The sequence below is a fragment of the Salvia miltiorrhiza genome, chromosome 2 (genome assembly GCF_028751815.1).
Source record: "Salvia miltiorrhiza cultivar Shanhuang (shh) chromosome 2, IMPLAD_Smil_shh, whole genome shotgun sequence".
Taxonomy (NCBI): Eukaryota; Viridiplantae; Streptophyta; class Magnoliopsida; order Lamiales; family Lamiaceae; genus Salvia; species Salvia miltiorrhiza.
Genome location: NC_080388.1, coordinates 71,584,010 through 71,605,408, shown reverse-complemented (window position 1 = coordinate 71,605,408; position 21,399 = coordinate 71,584,010). Strand labels below are relative to the sequence as shown.

The 21,399-nt window shown below is 35.8% G+C and overlaps 5 protein-coding genes across 8 annotated transcripts in view; 4 read left to right on the top strand and 1 right to left on the bottom strand.

Annotated features, from left to right (window-relative positions):
• The window catches only part of LOC131008955 (uncharacterized), a 984,029-nt gene that overhangs the window by 744,207 nt on the left and 218,423 nt on the right, over positions 1–21,399 (top strand). The window lies entirely within an intron of this gene.
• On the top strand, positions 2,834–7,124 carry LOC131008973 (uncharacterized). Of its 2 annotated transcripts, XM_057936132.1 has the most exons (10): positions 2,834–3,211; positions 3,300–3,356; positions 3,455–3,532; positions 4,391–4,444; positions 5,348–5,430; positions 5,899–5,998; positions 6,086–6,148; positions 6,285–6,563; positions 6,717–6,777; positions 6,859–7,124. In XM_057936132.1, exons 1-10 carry the CDS (start codon positions 2,969–2,971, stop codon positions 6,963–6,965), a joined length of 1,125 nt encoding a protein of 374 aa, XP_057792115.1. In that variant the 5' UTR covers positions 2,834–2,968; the 3' UTR covers positions 6,966–7,124. The 2 variants fall into 2 exon arrangements, with proteins under 2 accessions (XP_057792115.1, XP_057792116.1); XM_057936133.1 differs by lacking the exon at positions 3,300–3,356 and having other exon boundaries at positions 2,870–3,211.
• LOC131009952 (uncharacterized) lies at positions 8,475–9,930 on the top strand. The gene is made up of 2 exons (XM_057937349.1): positions 8,475–9,188; positions 9,385–9,930. Exons 1-2 carry the CDS (start codon positions 8,475–8,477, stop codon positions 9,928–9,930), a joined length of 1,260 nt encoding a protein of 419 aa, XP_057793332.1.
• Positions 11,589–13,740, top strand: LOC131009054 (uncharacterized). Its single transcript, XM_057936263.1, has 2 exons — positions 11,589–11,883; positions 13,478–13,740. The coding sequence occupies exons 1-2, from the start codon at positions 11,798–11,800 to the stop codon at positions 13,581–13,583; spliced, it is 192 nt and encodes a 63-aa protein (XP_057792246.1). The 5' UTR covers positions 11,589–11,797; the 3' UTR covers positions 13,584–13,740.
• On the bottom strand, positions 14,203–20,821 carry LOC131008938 (uncharacterized). 2 transcript variants are annotated; one of them, XM_057936058.1, is made up of 8 exons: positions 20,549–20,821; positions 19,796–20,440; positions 19,650–19,727; positions 18,973–19,210; positions 17,513–17,612; positions 16,698–16,839; positions 15,201–15,545; positions 14,203–14,621 (listed from the first exon to the last, which is right to left on the bottom strand). In XM_057936058.1, exons 2-8 carry the CDS (start codon positions 20,411–20,413, stop codon positions 14,415–14,417), a joined length of 1,728 nt encoding a protein of 575 aa, XP_057792041.1. In that variant the 5' UTR covers positions 20,414–20,440; positions 20,549–20,821; the 3' UTR covers positions 14,203–14,414. The 2 variants fall into 2 exon arrangements, with proteins under 2 accessions (XP_057792041.1, XP_057792043.1); XM_057936060.1 differs by having other exon boundaries at positions 19,796–20,436; positions 20,549–20,797.

Below are 21,399 nucleotides of genomic sequence, written 5' to 3'. Positions count from 1 at the left end.
GTAGGGACAGGTTCTGGGAGGAATCTTCTTCTCTCCTGTAGTATATAAAGTTCAATCAGAACATTAATTATTGCATAATTTATAAATTTCAATTCGAATTATTAATCGTTGTATCTATTGTTGCTCACATTATCACAAATATACATTAATATGAATGCATAGTCAAACATGAAGGAATTATATAAGAGAATGGAGAATCCACAATACTAGCCACTTTGGAATTATATAAGAGAACCGAGAATCCACGATACTAATGCACAACTCGTGGATTGCCTATTTTACCTTTATTACATATTTTATTTTAAGATTATTTTACATATTATGTATTTATAAGAATATATTAATTCATTAGATATTACATTTAATCTATGTAATATATATCTATAGCTATTGATATGGCTTATAGATAAATATATTCATTCAATAAATTATTTAATAAAAGTAATGAATTAATAATTTTTTTAAAATAATAGATTATCAAATAAAATAACATTAATTACATGTACAATGTACGTTCTTTCTGCTAGTAAATTAATAAAAGTATCAAAGTATCAAGTATGACGCAACTTATATTTGAACTTTTGTATGAATCTATATTGGATGCCATCAATGATGATGATTCGGAGGCCAACTTTAATATTTTAATACCACACCAAGTCTGTTCAATTTCATAATATTGATCATGCTAAAAGGATTAAAGGACTAATCAAAATTTCTTTTTAATATCTAAAAAGAAAGATAGATAGTTAAAATCTGAAAAATGACTTAATAATATTTAAATAAGTAAGATGTTTTAATTTTTTGTCTCAAAAAAAAAAAGATGTTTTAATTTCGTTACAATTCCTATCACATCACATGCTGTTACAATATCGTCTTCATAATTATTTTGTAGCCCATCATTCAATTAATGCAAGCACGTCTTCCGATTAACCGTTGAGATTGACCAATGGGAATTTACATCTACCGGAAGCTGCACATAAAATTGAACGAATTTTGTTAGAATCATATTTATCAATGAAGCTAACACACATAAATATAGAATAATTATTACTCCCTCATCCACAAATCTTGACACGTATTCCATTTTGGATCGTCCCACGAATCTTGACGCATTTCCAAATAAGATAATAATTATTGCATTCTTTTTCCTATTTTATCATTTTTATTACCTTCTCTCCTTTACTTTATCACTTTTATACTTTATTAACTATACACTAATATACAACTCCTTAATTCTCGTGCCGAAACTAAATGTGTCAAAATTCGTGGAACGGAGGGAGTAATATTGTAGTATAAAACTTACAAGGATTTTTGTGAGTCAAGGTGCCATATTGTGTCATGCAAGTGTTGTGCCTCACGAAATAAAGATTAAGAACGTAGGAAGCCTGTTTCCGAATATCATTTCTGAAATTACAATCTTGCCCCGCTGCTATTGCTCTGCAATCTAAACCTTGCTTGCACGCGCCGTCGATAAATTCTTTTAATGTTTTGCTCGAAGCAAACGTCTTAGCAACACACCATACCTCTGTCTGCATCGTTACCGCCACAAAAATTAGAACCACTAAAAGAATATATATAATGTTAAAAATTAAAATAATGAATTAAGTTAATTCAGAGTAATTTAACTGGAGTTCTCCTTGGAGGCGGCCGCGCCCGCGGCCGGGGTGGAGGCGGAGGCCGCTGCATTTTTTGAGGTTTATTCCCTGCAAAGACGCCGGCGGTAATGAATAATAAGATGAGGAAGCATAGAGCTACGCCTCTAAACATATTCAATCTTAAATAATTAATTATTTCATCTCATTGGGATGTATTTATATATAGACGTAGAAGCATTTCAACCTATGATTTTAGTGCAGTTGATTTACTTTTATTTGGGAAAAGAAAATTAAAGTGTGTTTTATCTCCAACATTGTTAATTACTGCTAGATCATTTCATGGCACCTGCTTTGTTTTTAAAAGCAGACCGCTTTTCTTATGCTTTTAAAATGTGTAAATTTTTTTTTTGAGCAGAAGCTTTTAAAATGTAATGAAAAGGTTTGTGTGGGGATAAATCAAGATCTTCTTACTTAATTATTCCAGATAGAGTGTTAATTAATAAAAGCTCAATCTGTCTTGCCATTGTTTTCGCAATTAATCAAATAAGAGGATTGAGATATATTTATATTAGTTCACATATTATTTATATAGTATTTAATATAATTTTGTATTGTATTAGACTTTTTTATTAAAATAATTTTATCTATTGAAATAATAAGTCAAATAGTTTGTTTTCTTAATAAGTGTTGAACTTGAGACGAATTTGTACTATTTTGATGAGAAAGAACCACTCAGTCATCACAAAATCTCTTGTACATTAGGTCGTACCTGATCCGGATCTAACTCAATTAGACCATCCTATTCAAATGTCAAGTGTTAATATAATTTTAAGAAAAAATGGATCAGAATGGTCTAACTGGGTCAGAATTCGGATCGAATACAACTCGAATGTACGATGTACCCACGTGACCCACCTCCTCGGTCATAGGCTATGATTCTAAACATCATTGCAATGCACGTGCGATTTTGAATATGTATGTACCAAAATAGATTAGATATATTTTATAAGGACATATGAAAGTGATAAATTGGATACATTTTGTGAGGACGGAGAAAATATTAAATATTGTAAATCATTGTTAGACTATAAAATAGGAACTCTCTTAAACCGTAAATTTATCTATATTCGAAGTCTAGGATTGAAATTTGCATATTTTGTTAAATTCATTTGTAGATTGATTTGAATTCATAATTTTCTCTAATAAAGGGTAATTATGACAATTTATTACCTCGAACTTTCGTCTACAGCAAATTCACCCCTATAAATGCGCTAAATGTTGCTTTGATTTGGGCTTTTCCAATCGGCGGCAACACACTCTATTGTCGATTCAAATAAGAGTTACCCTAAAACCTCGATTTTCCGGTTCGTGAAATGAGAGAAGAGCAACCAGCTCATTTTCCCTCTCATCGAAGGCTCGAATCCCTTGAACGTCCCCCTAAACTGGCGAGAATCGACGCTGGAGAATCCTCGGAGGAAGAGAGAGAGTTAGCTGAGAGGAATATGACTCCAAATCCGAGAACTCAAAGATACCTAGTAGCAATTGAGTACATCGGAACTAGGTTTTCTGGCGCCCAAAAGCAGTTAAATGGCAGAACCGTTGTGGGCGTTCTTGAGGTACCTCTTATTTTATCATTTCATATCGGTTTAATTGACTCAGGAAATTTTTTGTTTGATTTTTCTGTATGTGTTTCGATGCATCTAGGACGCGTTTAAAAAATTCATTGGGCAGCCAGTTTCCATTTTCTGCTCGAGTCGGACTGTCAGTTCTTCCCCTTCGTCTCTTCGCCTTTCCGGTTTTTCGAGTTTTATGTTTGGGTGTAATCTTAAATTGTAAGTACATTTTCAAATCATTTTCAGGATGCCGGTGTTCATGCACTATCAAATGTGTGTCATGTAGATGTTGAGAGGATAAGCAAAAGAAAACCTGGTGAAGTTGTAAGTAACTTGTTGTTTGTGTTGCTTGTTTCTTATTTTCAGAATCAGATCATGCTTACGACTTCGTCCATACAAGTTGTTGTTAACTATTGAATGTGCATGTCATAGTGCCTGAGGGATTGATGTTTTGTGCCATTTCATTAAAGAATTCTTCATGGATAAAAAAGATTCCATCTTATAAGAAAAAGCCTTTTATTGGAGATGCCTTAAAGGATATAAGAGTGTTGAAATTGGGCTATAGAATTAAGGATGTAGAATAGTTTGAGTATGGATCATAATGAGTTACGAATGAGGCTCGACTTCAACTTGTAGAGCTTGAGCTCTTTGGCAAAACGAACTTGTACCTCTGTATAGGTCACGAATGAAGTTGAACCATTTGTGTGAGAGCAACTTCTGATTGATTTATTCATTTTTTTCACATTATTCTATCACATAAACACTTGTTAAGTACTTTTCATTTTACATGAAAATATTATAGAAAAATAAAGCAATCAGAAGATATACTATAAGTAATTGTATTTGTGGCAGATGTGAGTTTGAGAATGACTTTAAACACCACCACTAAATAAGCTGAATTGTTCTAATAATTTTGAATCAAGTTAATGCTTGGGCTGAAATTTATTAGTTAGGTATTCATGAGCATAAGCTCAAATACTCTAAAGTGAGCTTGAAATCTTAAAAGCTCTTTTGCCGGAGTTTTTGCAGCATGATCTTTATCTTTCTTTCTTTACTTGCATTTCTTATAATTGTAGAAATATTAGTATTATTTACTAGTGTATATATACAAAGATAGGCAGATGTCCATTTCATATGAAACTGAAGGCATCCTAAATTGCTTCTCTTAATTTCATCATGCAGTTATTGCCTCATGAACCTGCCATAGTTCAAAAAGCAGTCAATCATTTTTTACAGGTGCACTTTACTATTTTAACACATTTTTGGTTCCAAGAATTACATTCCATATGCATAGATTGTGTCTCAATGGAATATTCATTTTTTGTGTAGGGCTAGTACTTTGTGTGTTTTGTTTGATGAATATTGAATATAGAGTTTTTGATGCCTGTCAAATTTGGTCATTTTGCCCCTTCAAAATTAGCAATAAGTAAATCTATGGTCCCCTGAACTTCAAAAATATGGATATACTCTGATTGAATGATGGAATCCAGATGGCCGTTCCTCACCAGAGGCGGCCTAAATTGGTTGGAACAGTCACACACACATGCAAATGCATGTGTGAGGCTTTTGAGTCCAAATTGAAGTCGTAGGCTTTTGAGTTCAAATTGTTAGAAAATTCTCGACATGTGATTTTTGTGGGGTGCCTTCAATTTAATGAAAGTTTGCTGGTGAGGTTTTTGTGCATGCATGTGTGTGCATGATTTGAAGTTGGAAACACTTGATGCCGATTTGGCATTAGATAGTGTAATTGACGGATAGTTTTCAAAGCTTGAGGCTTGTGCAAAATGTATGTCAACAAACGTTAACAAAGTGTCCAATCCGGGGGTGTAATTGCACCATTAATTTGGATTTTTTTGGCAGCTAAACAATCTTAGGGGATATGTGCGAATCCAATAAACGTTTAGGTGTTTTTGCACCTTATGCCATAAAATTGACTTAAATTCACAGCTGTTTACATCCGTCAAATTCAAGGGGTGTAATTGCCCCATTTATATGGGGATTTGAAGCGTTTTGCAAAAAAACTTACTTGGGTATTTGTAAATCAGTGTATATGTGGGCGCATTTTTTGCAAATTGCCCCATTTTCCTTTATTGGTCTCTTTTATAAATTTGACGCATGTCCAGTGTGTTTTTGCTGCAGAAGAGTGAAGGTGATATAATGGTGGTCGATGTTAAGTGTGTTCCATCTGATTTTCATGCACGCTATAAAGCTCTAGAACGGACGTAGGTATCAAAGACAAATTTTCCTCTGAAATTGCTTGCAATCCCTGAAATAGTCAATTAAGTTTTTCATATCTACCTGCAAGTTTCTCTTTTACGTATCTAATTTCTTTGTGGTTTCTCTGATTTGAAGTAAAGATGAAGTTGTCTAAAATCGTTTTTTAACATGGGAAGAATCTTTGGGTAAATTCATTTGAAGCTGCCATTTGTTTATTGATTTCTTCTGTGTATTTGTAGAATTCTAAAGGATTTACATTGCTTGTATAATACAAAGGGTAAAGAAATTTTATCCCCCAATACTTTACTTGTTCAAATGAAACCTAATCTAACCCTGAGATTATGGTGAACTTTAGCATCCTTTTGCTTTTTCCTTCTGATAGTTGAAAGAGAGTGCTATGCTATTGTTTGAGAATATTCGTTGGCACCAAATATTTAGAAGTGTAAAGTGTTGTTTTGGTGATTTTTTTATAGGTACTTCTACAGATTGTTATCTGGGATGGAGCCTCTGTCTACCTTCGAGAAAGACCGGGCTTGGCATGTCCCTGAAGATCTTTCTATTTTAGATATGCAGGTTGGTAGAAAACTTTAGTGAAAACTTTTGTGATGTTGATAATCTTTTCTATCATTAATGAAATGGATGAATACTTCCTTTATGCAGAAAGCGTGCAGAGTACTTGTTGGACACCATGACTTTAGTTCTTTCAGGGCTGCTGCATGCCAGGTTGGTTGCGTTTTTCCATGGAAATTCTCTGACATACTGTTGTTTTAGAATTTGGCTTCAGATCATAGACCTTTTAATATTTTTTTATGTGGTATTTTTCTTTAAACTCTAACTGTGCCTTTTCCTTGCTTAACAGGCCAAGTCACCTATTAGAACTCTGGATGAGCTAACTGTCACAGAGGTTGCTGCAAGCCCATATTTTCCCTCAGTGTTGGAGAGAGAACAAAGCAATCATGCCCTGGGCGGTTCTGCTTCAATGTCAAAGAAGTTACAAGATGATTCTCCCTCTCTTTCTGGCATTTCCAATGAACTTATTCAAAATTCCGGAGCAGTGGCCGTTCATAAATTTGGAGTAAGGAAAAAGCACCGTTGCTTTGTGGTTACTGCAAGGGCACGGTCCTTCCTGTACCATCAGGTAGCTTATGGCTTCTTAGCCAATTGTTCCGTGTACTGTATAATATATACACTGAAAGTTTTGATCTTGATTGACCTTACAGTGAAAGCATAATGCCAATAAGCATCTTCTATTCTGTCAATTGATTTTGTTATAATCTAAAATCTCATGCAGGTCAGATTGCTCGTCGGGGTCCTGAAATCAGTGGGCAGTGGCGATCTCACTATTTCTGATGGTAACTAGTCATTTAAAATCATACATGTGTGTGTTTGGGTGAACGAAGGCTTAATATTTGTAACTCAATTTTCCTTTTCAGTTGAAAAAATCCTCGAAGCAAAGGATGTAAGTGCTGCGCCTCCGATGGCTCCTGCATGTGGTCTCTACCTTGGACATGTAAATTATGATCTTCCTTCAGACAGCTGACATTGCTTGTTTTCGTGGTGAATTAGAAGCTAATGGTTTCATGTAACTATGAATCAGATCAAAGTTTGTATTGGTTTAGACTCACCCCCAAATTGTTTCCTTCAACTTTTGATCTGCAGTTTTCAGATTTTCTAGTGGAATTTTTACAAGGTTCTCTTATTCAGTCGTGCTGGATATGATATGATGGATGTTACAAGTATTTTGTGCTAAAAGTTAATGTAGAAGAGAATATAAGTTTCTGCAGTTACTTATTGCTATCTCTTAATTAATAGACAATAATCTGAACTATTCTCTTGAAGCGACAAAGCTGTATTCACTAAATTGTGAATAAAACTTAAGAATAATCAGCGAAGGATAAGGCTCAACTAGTTAATCAAATGATATAATATGCGTAACTGTGGGATGGAATTTAGTATCTCATAATTTTCTGTGTTTCATTGTGTTCCAATATTTATTATTTAAATGATACTTTTCATGAAATTAAAATTTATTATAACATTATGAATTATACATTACAAAAATTGAAATTGAAAACAATTATATACCCTAACATTGAATTTATCAATCAAAATAATGAATTAAAAGTAAAATTCAATGATAAAATACCTTAATTGAACGGACGGAACCCTAGTTAATAATTATTAGTAGTATAAAATTAGATTAAAGCACGCAAAATTGAAATTAAAAAGATTTATGTAAAAAAAAATATAGAAAATTGAAATTAAGATCAAATATAGATAATAGATTTTCTATGTCATATTAAGGAAAGAAAAATATAGATAATAGCTTTTCTATGCCATATTCATACTGCATAATTTATGAAAAAAAAAATATAGTTTTATATAGGGATTATAGCCAAAAAATATACGAACTTTGATAAAAGTTGCAATTTTCACTTGAACTTTCAAATTAGTCAAAATATACCTTAACTTATATTTTTTTGTTGTAAATTTCACCTGAACTTGCAATGATTGAACTCTGTCGAGGTGAAATTTACAACAAAAAATATAAGTTCAGGTATATTTTGGCCAATTTAAAAGTTCAGGTGAAAATTGTAACTTTTATCAAAGTTCGTGTATTTTTTGGCTATAATCCCTTTTATATATTGACACTATTTGTTACTCCCTCCGTCCTGTAATTGTTGGCCTAGAAGGCAAAACACGGGTTTTAAGAAAAAGTGTATTTTTATTAGTTGAGTGGAAAATGGGACCCATCATTTAACAAAGTCAATACAATTAGTATATTCAATAATTTTGGAATTTCTCTCTCTTCTACTAATGCTCCGTCCATTTTTTAAATTAATTGGGACCCACCAGAAATTAAATTAAGGACTGCAGTACACGTGATTTAAAAAAGGCATTAATTTTCATTTCACTAAACTGAAAATTTTTGGAGGGAAAGCCTCCAAATTTCGGCTCCCTCCAAATACATTAATTAGTCACCTATTTAAACATAAACACACTATTCCACAAACATTTACAGATCATTCGAAAGGTTCAAAACAAAACAATGGAGCTCATGTCTTCCAAAAAACACCTAACAATAGAAGAGCAAAATGCTATGGGTCATTGGCTTCTCGCAAATAGCACCAACGGGAAACCGAACGATGGAGCACAAAAGGAGGCAGCTGCTAGGTTTGGTGTGTCGAGGCGAACGGTGCGTCGTTTCTGGAGCAAAACAAAACAGAAAATTCAGTCAGGTGCAGCAGTGATATTCACATCAGGTCACAAAGGTACAATTCACAAAGATAGGAAAAAACTTGATGTTGAGAAGGTTAAGTCATTGTCCATTCTTGAGAGGTCTACAATTCGTAAAATGGCTGTCAAGCTAGGGGTTAGCAAGAGCTTACTTGGGCAGTGGATAAAAAGAAAGGAATTAAGACCACATACAAGTGCAATCAAACCACAGTTGACTGATGTAAACAAGATAGCAAGGATGAAGTTTTGTTTAAGTAATGTAGTCTATGATGGAGCAATGTCGAGGTACAGTTATCAAAGCATGCATAACGTTGTTCATATAGACGAGAAATGGTTCTATATGACCAAGACATCGGATAGGTATTACCTACTCCCTGAAGAAACAGACCCTTACCGAGCATGCAAGTCTAAGCGTTTCATCACAAAGGTGATGTTTATGTGTGCTGTCACTAGGCCACAATTTTCAGCAGATGGGCAGGAGCTATTCGATGGAAAGATTGGAATCTTTCCATTTACTACACTCGAGGCAACCAAGAGAAAATAGAAAAACAGAGCAAAGGGTGTTTTAGAAGTGAAGCCAATTCAATCAATAACCAAAGAGGTCATCAAAGAGTGCATAATTAATCAGGTAATGCTCAGTTTACATCATTTTATTTCAACTATCAGACCTTATTTAGGTTCATCATATAGCTGCTGCCACATTATTTGCCACATTATTTCAGGTTATACCAGCAATCAAAGAGAAGTGGCCAAAATCAGATCAAGTGAAGCATATCTTTATTCAACAGGATAATGCAAAACTACATTTCAACAAAGACGATCCAGATTTTCAGGCTGCTGCCAACAGCGATGGATTCAACATTGAGCTAGTTTGCCAACCAGCCAACTCACCTGACGTAAATGTCAATGATTTAGGTTTTTTTAGGGCTATACAATCACTGCAGGATGACAAGATGGCAAAAACTGTTGAAGACCTAGTGCAGAATGTGTTGATTTCTTTCGAAGAGCTTTCATCAGTTACACTCAACAATGTCTTTGTGACATTGCAAGGGTGTTTAACTGAGATTATGCGAGTTAAAGGAAGCAATGAGTACAAGATTCCACACATAAACAAATCAAGACTCTTGAGGATGAGAATGCTGCCAGAATGCATAGAATTGGATGAAGGACTTATCAAAGATAGCCTAACTCATGTGATGCAGTTTGATGTGAATGCAGGTACAAATTATGACATTGGAGGGCTTATGCATCATTTTGGATTTGGCTAAGCTTTAGTATAGTTTTCTTGTTCTCATTTTGTGTGTGTTTACACTAGAAACAACTCAATAGGGTTGTTTATGATGTAAACATAGGGCTTTAGTCTCAGCCTTTATTTTGTAAAAAAAGGAAGCATCATAGACCTTTTATTAAACCTCCAATTACTAGGGATTTCAATACCTAGTGGTGGCTTTGCTTAGACTTCATCAGAATGCACAGAACACAGATCACATAACATAGGAAGCATCACAGAACACAGATCACAGAAAGGAAGAAAACCTCCAACTAGGGTATGAAGCCCTAGGGGTGGCTTTCATCTAACCCTCAATAAAACACATCATAGAGCAACCATAGAGCAAACAAATCACAGAACATAGATCACAGAGAGGATGAAAACCTCCAACAACTAGGGTATGAAGCCCTAGGGGTGGCTTTCATCTAACCCTCAGTAAAACACATCATAGGGCAACCATAGAGCAAGTAAATCACAGATCGAGCAACAACACCATAACAAATCACAAATCCAGCAACACAGACATAGAGAAAACCTCCAACAACCAGGGAATGAAGCCCTAGTGGTGGCTTTCATCTAACCCTCAGTAAGCTTTCATCATAGGGCAACAATAGACAGAGCAAAGCACAGACGAGCAACAACATTTCAACAAATCACAGATCGAGCAATCAGCCCATCAGAAATCATAGACCGAGCAAGCAGCCCATTAGAAATCACAGATCGAGCAATCAGCCCATCACAAATCACAGATCGAGCAATCAGCCCATCACAAATCATAGATCGAGCAATCAGCCCGTCAGAAATCACAGATCGAGCAAGCAAATCATAAAAAAACACATTTGTGCATCAGAGAGTTATCACCTGATTAGGGGATATTGCTTAAGCCCGGAAAGTAAATCAACATGATTCTGATGAAGGCTGGAGACAACCCATACTTCCAAGACCGCGAGTCGACGTTACCCGGCGTCTCCACTCCGTCAACGGCGAGTCCACCGGTGCTCGATTCAACCTCAGATCGCGATTGGAGTTGTCCCGCAGTGGATTCGTCATCGGCGCGAACAACCGGCGTCTCTTCATCGTCAACAGCGAGATCCGACGTCTCTACTCCGTCCGCCGGCGTCGATTCGTCATTTTCGAGTGAAGCCAAGTTTGTTTCAGGTACATACTCACTGAAATCGGAGTGGGTTTCATAATCCTCCAACAAATATGAGGGCGTATCAAAGGATAATGGGTAAACAGGGGGCGTCGAGTGGATAGAGGGAGCGTCGAGAGTGAAATCGACACTGGGGGGTGTAGGGATGTGATTCCAATCGGACATTTTTTGCCAGAGGTCAAGAACGAGGCGGCTAGGGTTTGGAAGAATGAAGAACAACAGCAAGAATGGGGGAGAAGAAAGGAGGCGTCTAGGGTTTTGATAGGAATGAATCTGATTTTAAGTGTAAGTTTGGTTTAATGATAGGTAGATAGCATTAATATGGTAGGTGGAATTAATTAGTGTATGATTTAATTGGTAGGTAGGATTTAATTATTTTAAATAAATTGTTTAATTAAAAGTGTGTTTGACTTGTAGTGTATTTAAATATGAATATAAACTTTCCAAAAATAGATAGGACATATTTTTGTGGACGGCCCAAAAAGGCAAGTAGGCCAACAATTAGTGGACGGAGGGAGTATTATGTTGGGTGTTTTGAAATGGAAGGAGGCATTTGAAATGGAAGTAGCCAAATAGGAACACGTGTGACGCGCGAAGTCGCAGTCGAATCGATCCGCAAACGAATTCATCTCGAATTCTCTGAGTTACATACAACAATCAGCTTCCATATTCAACACCTCTGCTCTCTATATAAATCAGATAAAGGAAGAAGATGACACAACCAAGCAAAGAGCCGTGTAAGAAAGAAGCTTGCAATATTCAAGCCTGCCTCTCTAAAAACAATTTCCTCCCACAGAGGTTAGGTCATTCCTCCTTTTCTTCCCTATTCATTTCGGTGTGCCTTTGAAATCTTGTTTTTAATTCTGCTGTTTTTTGTTGATTTAATGTCCATGCTTCAATCAATTAACGCGACTCTGTTACTTCGTTTCTGGATGTAGGAAATATATCCGAATTCAGAGTCTTTTTATTATTACTACTGTTCTGATATTGATGAATAAACAAAACACCTCCTTAAAGGTTTCTTTTATTTCGCATGTAATTGGAGGTGCGGAGCGATTACATGTTTGTCAAATTTGGTGAAATAGATCGTAATTTCACAAGTATTTTGGTTGTTCAGACCATGGTGATTTCATTATGGCTTCAAGGCAACGTCCATATTCTAGTTTGTATGAGCTGGGAAAGTTAGGGCAATTATATACACCCAATTTAGAGGGGAGGGGAGGGGGGGGGGGGGGGGGGGCGGTGTTAATGAACTCACCTGTCTCTTGCTTGATTCAGTGTGATTGTGTAATATGATCTTCTTAGGCTAATCTACCAAAATCACTTCTTCATTGGCCCTGTCAACATGATCCAACCTAACTTGCTGATGAAATCTGTAATTTCATTTTCTGTTGTAGTATTTTAGAATTTGGTGCTTGTTTCATGCAAACAATCTTTTCCCAAGAGTTCTCTTCCAATAGGCTGGGATTCCTGAAAGAGTGAAACTACAAATATAGGCATGTTCCTCCGAAAATCGCTACATTTAAATCAAATGGTGGAAATGATTACAAGAGGAGCTGTAAATGAGTACTAGGTTCGGTTATTTGTTTGCACGTTCTTGCCAAAATAGTTGTTTGACGTCACTTATGGATTATGTCATTCACTAAGGTTTCTGCACCTGAGACATCATCTTGCCCAGCTTTTGCTTTCCTTTGTTCTTGCTTATTGAGCAAACCAAATGATTATGTAATTAAGCTATGATATCAATTACTAGGTTTCTTCAATCTGGCCTTTTGTTTCCTCGAAGCCCCTTGAAACTGCAAGATACTGAAACATCTGTTTCTCTTTAGGGTGAATAGAATGTTGCCTGTAATGCAACAAATTTTCGACTGCCTCTGCTCTTAAGGCTCTAGGACTCATGCTTAGAAAAATTTATAACGGTCTGAACTTTATTTCTGTGGTCAATAGGAATTAGTTCAACTACAAGAAGAAGAAGGCCCTTTGTAATTTGACAGATTTAATTGATTCAGAAATTATCTGCAGTCTTCTTCGACATTAATTTAAACTTTCCTTTTTCCTGCTAAATTTTACATTTTGGATATCTGTAAGGCAACAATGTTTCCTTGAAAAAAGTTAATTTGGTATAAATATGACTGTTGTGTGACAGGCAAATATTTCAATGGAAGTAGATTGTGGCTCTTCTGTAATTTTATCACTACAAGTTTATAGGAAACTATCGTTGAGAATTTATTTCAGAAGAGATGGTAGTTTCACTGGAAAAAGAGTATTGAGCTTTGTATCAGCACTTATTTATATTTCTTTACTTATTTTATTACGACGGTTTTCAGAAGAGGTGAAGAAACTATTTGAAGTTTTGGAATAGCTAAAGGCTTGGTTGGTTGTGGTGGTGTAGGTGTGTGAAAGTTATCCAGCAGCTGCAATATTGCTGCGAGCAATGCGAATACAAATCCACACATTGTGCATCAGTAGCTGGTATTTTGAAGCAAATAAACAAGTAAAATTCACATTGGTTGGAGCCACATATCTTGCTTTTATTTTACTTTACAAGAATAGTGCATGATACCACTGTAATGTAAGAAGACTCACAAGAAAAGCATCTACAACTGACCATCTTTTTTTGTCTTCTGAATAACATATTTACTGATTTTGCACCAATCTCATCTCTCTCTCTCTCTCTCTCACACACACACACACACAAAGGCCCCCAACTAAAATTGGTCTAGCAAAATAATTTCACTTATAAGTATATTCTAAATTTGGGATTCACCAGTATTAATGGACTCACTTATAAGTATATTCTAAGATTGTTTTAATTTATAAAATAAAAATAGGGTTACTTGCAAATAAGATCACTAGCTTAGGTCCATCCGTCCATGTAATCACTCGTGAAACTATAACTAACCTTTTGATTTATTGTAATTAGGATTACTCCCAAATTTTTCAATAAAATTTCGGACAATTCACAAAAATTTCAACCACGTTTGTCAACTTATAAACTGCAACACAAGTCCTAAGCTACTTTAACCCTTACCTAATCCTGCAACACATGTACACATAAATTCACATTCCTTACATTTAGATTGTGGTACGCAATAAATAATCTAATCGGTTAAACGGTAAACGAAAAGGCTATCATGAATCACATAACAATCATTTATCTAAATATTATTCTTACAACTCGTGAAATGCAGCAGATCTCATCAGGCCTTTACATTCAAAATTCATCTCAAAAATCAAGTTAAGTGAACAGCAAGCTGACTCCTAATTTACATCTCAACTCTACAATTCTTCTTCGGCTATCCCAGTATAAAAAATCAGTAACCGAGCAACTACTTCATAAACGCAGAAATAGCTGAACACAAGGAACTGCGGCGGTTGGAGCCCTCGTGCTTCTGACCAACCAATGAATGAGGTCCACTCCACAAGGACTGGGAATTATCTGTAAAGAGCGTTCCATATAATTCCAAAAGCATTGGATTCTCCAGATAACGAAGATTCTCAAACATTTTCGCTCTCTGATTTTTATCCAGCGGATCCTGCAGTTAATAAACAGCAAAGTTTGTTACTTAAATGAACACTCTGTCTTTCTCCATGCCTCCCTTCATTGACCCCTCCAAACACAATAACATGTAACTGAGACAGAACACAGAAAAAGACAGTAATGCGTGCACGTTTTGTTTATGCATCAGGGGAGCAAGTGAGAGATAAGTGAAACAAATAAACAGAAACAGTACAAAGAAGCGGATAAATTAAAGAAAGCAATTGACAAAATTGAAGGAGCAGCAGACAGAGTTCTGAACTTCTTAATCAAGAAGGGGCATGCATGCCTACTAATTTATACTCCCTCCGTCTCACAAAAACGCCCCTTTCCATTTTTGCACACTACCCTACCACAATCCATTTATTTTTTATCCCTGCTTTTCATAAAGTGGGATTCATTTTCCACTCACAATACACTTTTATCTAATATTTCTTAAAACCCGTGTCACTTCCAAAGGGGGCATGTTTTTGTGAGACAGAGAGAGTACTAAATAAAAATGAAAGAACAAACAGAAGTGGATGCTCACCCAGGAGGGACTCAAAAAAAAAAAAAAAAGATTAGGTTAGTTGAAAACCTTAGGCCTCTGTTGGTCAGTTGCAGCGCTGCCATTTCCATCTTCATTTTGCTTGGGCATTTCTTTTTGAGAGTCATTTGACACATTGCCACCTGATCCTACTTGTGGTGTGTGATGATGCGCGTCATTCTCATCTCCAGGTCTATGAGTTGACTGCAAATCCTGAGAACCTTCTCGTTTTCCTGAAGTTGTAATACCATCCTCATTTTGCTGAATGTAGAAATCTCTTAGATGTCCCACTTTCAGCTCTTGGCCTTTCTTTTCCGTTTCAGCATCTGCATCTGGGGAGTCCTCTAAGTCTGACAGAGCATACTCGCCAAACGGACTTTCTCCATGAGAAAACCTCTACAGAAACATGACAAGAAGAAAACTGGTCTCAACAAAAGATTATATAGAAGTTTTCAAATCTCTTCTCCAACTCTATGATTGGTGACATGTCACCAACAAAAGAAAAGTCGGTGACATCAAAATATGATTGCCAAAAAAAGGAAAGGCCATGTTCAATTTGCACCAAAATTAAAAGCAACCACAAACCTAAAAGAAAAGCAACAAATTGAAAATCATCCTTTATTATTTCAAAAAAAAAAAAAAAAAAAATCATCCTTTATAAAATAATTGAAGAGTTATTATAAATGTCAAATCTTGGTACTCATACTATAAATGCTAAACATGTCAAAGCATATCTAGGAAATGGGTTTCGCCAAGAATAATGATAGTTAATACTTTAGAATAAACAATTATTGGGAACTTGGAAACTAGAATTGCATTGGGGTGTTCCTGTCCAAGACCCTGCAATCATTCATGGGGAGAAACCTTAGGGCCTTCTCAAATGACCACATTATGTTCTGGAGTAGACTGCTCTCCCTTTGTTTGTCAATGTTACATTTAATTTATATTAGGGTTAATCATATTCTGTGCCCCCAACTTTCAGCATTTTCCAAAAAATGTCATGTTATACAAAATTCGACGACAAATATGAGTCACCTCGCCGATTTCTTAGGTGGAATGACGTCATTTTATTAGGTGAGGTGTAAAAAAAATCCACCTAAGAATCCGGCAAGGGGCTCATCGCTCTGTCATAAGATTTTGTATAGTGGGACTTTTTAGAAAAATGCTGAAAGTTGGGTATTTTTTTAATAGAAAATGAAATTTGGGACATTTTCTGGAAAACGCTGAAAGTTAAAGACACAAAACATGATTAACCCTTTATATTATTAGTGACTCTTATAATATAAACAAATATAATGTTGAAGTATATTATTTAACTCAAAATCAGTTAAAAAAGAAAAGGACGCTGATGTGGCATCTGCTGTTGCTTCCAATCGAAACAAAATCAAACATTGTTTTCATTCTCAATCAATCTTCCCAAAGCATATATAGCCAACGAACATAGTGTAATGTTTTGTCGATTTGAAAGGTAAAGTTTTCAAGTTTTGATGATTTCTCCAGCTAAAGGCCTAATAGAACAGCTAAGAATCAAGTCAACTAGAAAAATACCTCTCGTTTGATATCTTCACCAAGTGAGTCATCACTAACATCAGTGTGTCCTCCCACCATACGAGCAATTTCTTCTCGCTCCTGCCTGCGTCGCATCATTACACAAATAGCACACTGGCAACCCTCCTTGTGCTTCTTAAGTCTGCAAATATTATGTTCAAAAAACTAAAGTAAGAGAATAACATTTCGCACAAGAATGAGAACAGCCAAGACTTTTCAAGTTAGAAGTTCCATGAAGACTCTCTTAACTCTTTAAATTACACTAAAAACAAAGTAGCCAAGATGCGGGGAAGGAAAACGTGTTGACTACAATTGATTAGGAAAGGATTCCAGAAGCATCTGCTACATGTGTTAATGACTTCACCAAACAGTTCTCTAACATAAAGTACTTACCGTGTGCTATAAGTTATGAACATCAAAGTTATTAACTGACCACATTATCTTACTACATTCTGTTCCTATCCTATGCACCAGGTGTTGCATGATTGCATCCAGAACATCCTTTCATCTCGAAGTTCGATGCCTGTTATTTTCCTACACATACTTATATTCTAACCAGTTCATAATTACTTCGGCACTGGTAGCGTTGTAAATAAAGATCCTAGAGAACATATTTAAGTGCTCAAATGTTTCAGGACAAAAGCTACAATTGACCAATGCACAACAAGGAACAAGCTAACTCGTTTGTTCAGATGACAGGGGATGAATACGATTAACACTAAGCTTCTTAACTAAATCGATTATATATTTATAAATAAGGCATAAAATATGCAGGGAAGGAACAAAATGAAGTACCAAAACTTGTGGTATCATACCCGTGGAACTTTTTGCCTGAAGAGGTGGGAGCACCACCAGTTACTGGTGTATTCCCTTCGCTTGAAGGAGTTAGATCCTTTACTGGATTGCTTTCAAGACCTGGGGGGGGGGGGGGGGGACAAGTAATAACAAATTAAGTTTTAGGGAGTAGCTGAAACTTTCCAAGAACAAAAAACATTAGCCTCAGGTGTAATTTATTAGCTTTTTTATCACAAAAGCCACAAGCCTTCTAGAGTGCAACTTTAAAGCAAGTTTGCATTAACAAACACAGTAAAAGAACTAGAAACAGGCTATTTCCTCTTCTACAGTTCAGAAAAAGAAAAACTACTTGTTTTGTGGTGTAGCCACATTATGGTAAACAAAGTACTAATCATGACATGCTACACTAAGGGGGCATTTACTTTGGGTGATCGACATATGATTGAGCATTTGAAGGATAACATTATCAAGCAAGCATTAAAATGTTGAATCCAACAAAGTATGTGGTGGATTAGCCTATATTAATTTGATGGGACAAGATGCAAATATGCCCTCCACGTTTACATGCTTCAAGGATGATATGCAATTGACATTGTAGCTTGTGAATATTGGGATTGTTTGGTATGGAAAAAAATGAGAAATCTGAGTGTAATAAACTTAATACGCATTTACATCTTGTAATGAGATAAGGGCATATTGCACCATTTATTTGAGGATTTGTACATTTTTGCACCAAAACTTACATTAGGGGTGTTTTTGTGAAATCTTGTAAACATGGAGGACATAGTTGCACCTTATCCCTTTGTTTTGATCAATCTAAGCTACCACCCCAAAGTAAACACTTCCTACGAGTATTAAAAACCGAAAACTGAAAAAGTTCAGAAACCCAGATTGTATGCATGCCCTAAATCATGAGTTGTGTCCACAATGAGCTCTCTCAACTTATTAGAGAAGTATCTATGATATATCTAAAATGAATACTTGAATATATATATATATATATATATATATATATATATAGAGAGAGAGAGAGAGAGTTATATATTAGAAAACTCTATATATAAATATCAAAACAGTATTGGAAATTCTGACCAACATTGTAGAAAATAATACAACGGTTTTACTTAGTAATATCGTTTCCATACCTATAACTTCTAGATTGTTAGGTTCAAGTTGATGAACTTTTACTTCCAGATATTTAAGAGCACGGCCCTACAAATGTTTTATTACAGGAAGATATTTTAGGGAAAATGTACAAAATGGCCACTGACCCAGTACCAACCATACTGCAAGAAAAATGGTCTGGGTGAATGAAGAGCTAGTTTAGGAGCCAATTTACATCAGAAGTGTAATGCCGGGGGCTATTTGTGCCGTTCTCCCAATGTTATATAGTCAACTTATAATGCAACAAAATATGATCCATTCTACCACGCAATTAAAGAGCAAAAATGAAGTGAATAAGGAGAAACGTTAGAATTACTTTCTTGAGGCTGATCGTTGAACAAACCAGCTGCCGCCCAATACTTGGTGAAGGCTTTTTTGACCCGCTTCATAAGCTCCACAATGTAATCACCTCTGTTATTGTACTTGTAACAGTTATCCCATATATACTGCACGTCTATGAAAACATCCTCTGAATTCTTGTACTTTACACCTTTTTCAAGGTTACTGCATATTGTCCCAAAATCCATAGGTGTGGTGATGACATCAAAATAGTCCTGTTTCCATTCCACACATAAATGAGCTATTTAATTGTGGATCACTTTTGAAATCAAGGGAACTAAACAAATGAGTTATACATACTTGAGAAATTTCACGATGCTATACAATAACATCAAGCATGTCAAAATCAAGTGTAAAGCAAATTCAAAATCAGAATGTGAAGTATCTCCGGACAGGCATTGATCGAGCAACAATGAAGGACAAATAACCAAAACTTATTTTTCCAATCTTTTAGAAGGGCTTTTGAACAGTACATAAAAATTCTCACATTCAAATTATTGACAACTCACAGATAATATTGTAACTTAACCTCCTCAGCCCCAGTTCTCCCATGTCTCTCTCATGAACTGGTAATAAGTAACTAAATCTGAAACATACATGGCAAGGCTCCACGATGAAGCAATGCAACAGGATTCATAAAGAAACTGCACTTACTGGGATACCGAGGGCAACAGGATTCACAGGGACGTTGAAGGGCTCAGCTGCATCCATTTTCATAATCTTTCTTATCACCTAGGCAACAAAGTAAACAAAGGTAAACATTACAGCATCTTGCAGGAAACCAACTGAAGTGATGTTACCTCCAATGCAGTTCTAAGTTCTTGCTCATTGTTTTTAGACTCATTGTGAAGCGATTTGGTATCTTTCTTCTCTACCCTATCTCCCTTGAGCGGTTCAGAATTGCTACAGGGGCTCATACTTGAAGAACCTAATCCTCTAGATGATTTAATCTTTACACCAGTGGGCTTCAGGGTTGTATTCCCAGAAATGCCTCCATTTGTTTCAGACAGAGAGTTGGCACTGTCCTCCATTTTCTCACTAGGAAGCTGCTTCTCGGAACCTAGTTGGTGGCTACTCTTATCAGTATCACTTTGACTAGGAGCATCAGAGGAGGTTAGCAAAGTTTTGGAAGTCTTGATCTTCACCTTTACACGAGTATACACTGCTTTCCCAAAAATATTACTACTATTTGGTCGACCTATAGTATCAGAATTAGCAATAGCAAGAGTTTCAGGTTGAGACGCTCTTGGAGGAGAAGGCGTCCTCTCAGTCTCAGCATCCATTCCAGAGTCAACATCTTCATTCTCAAACTCATCCGCACCAGAATTATCCTCTGTAGCAGTTGGTGCCGCTTCGTCTGTGCTAGCCAACTTCGGCATCTTTGCTCTTCCTTTCTTGCTTCCACGCCTTCGCTTCATTTACTATTGATTTCTTCTACCCCCTTTCTTCATCAAAATAAATATATTTTCAGCCAACACAACGTTATATACGCAAACAACATTTTTTGTTTTGGGGTAAACATTAGACATAATTACAGGAATTACAGCACTTACTCTAGTAATCAAAAGAAAGGGGGCTTTTGTCGTGACGCTGACTGCAGAGCCCTTAACGGATTTGGATCAAATTCTTCTTTTCCTTCTCTCTCTCCTTACGCCCAAATTCTCGCCGGAGACGATGAAGCTTCGCCCCTCTTAACTCCCCTTTTTTTTTCTCTCTCTCTCTCTCTAGGCTCCGATGCCTCTATTGGGTCACGGAATTTTAATTTTTTTTGTTTTTCCCTCTCTTTTGGGCGTCGGAAATTGAACAAGGGTTCTTGGAGGAGTATTCTATGTAATTTTTAATTTTTTATTTGATAAAACTTATATGTAAGTTTTTTTCAATTTTTTTTTTTTTTTGAGAGATAGTATATGTAATTTATTAAATAACTACAATTTACATACAAATAAGTGAATAACTGATAAAGTCCTCAATTCGCGATCTCACCCGGGAAACTTTCTGCAATCTGACAATTAAGTCCAAACAAATTTCCAGATTTGTATTCTTAGCCCCCAAATACTTTAGTTATAACCTTGAGGATACAACAAAAAAAAAAAACTTGGGACAAGAAGGACGATTGTTTTATTCCCACAATCTTATGTGTGTCATTGTGATCTATGCTTATATTTATTATTTTAAAAATATTTTTGTGACAGCCCATACTTGGGGAAGGATTAAAAAAAATGTGATAATAAAAGGACTTGTTATAATGAAGGGTATTGATGACATAAAACGAGTTTGTAATACGAAAAATCTCCAAGGATTCGAATAGGTTTAGTTTTGCAATCTCCAATATATAACATCAAACATGTGCAGTGAAATGAGATTAGCGAGTCTGGGCCTAACATAGTTAGTAGATTTAATGGGA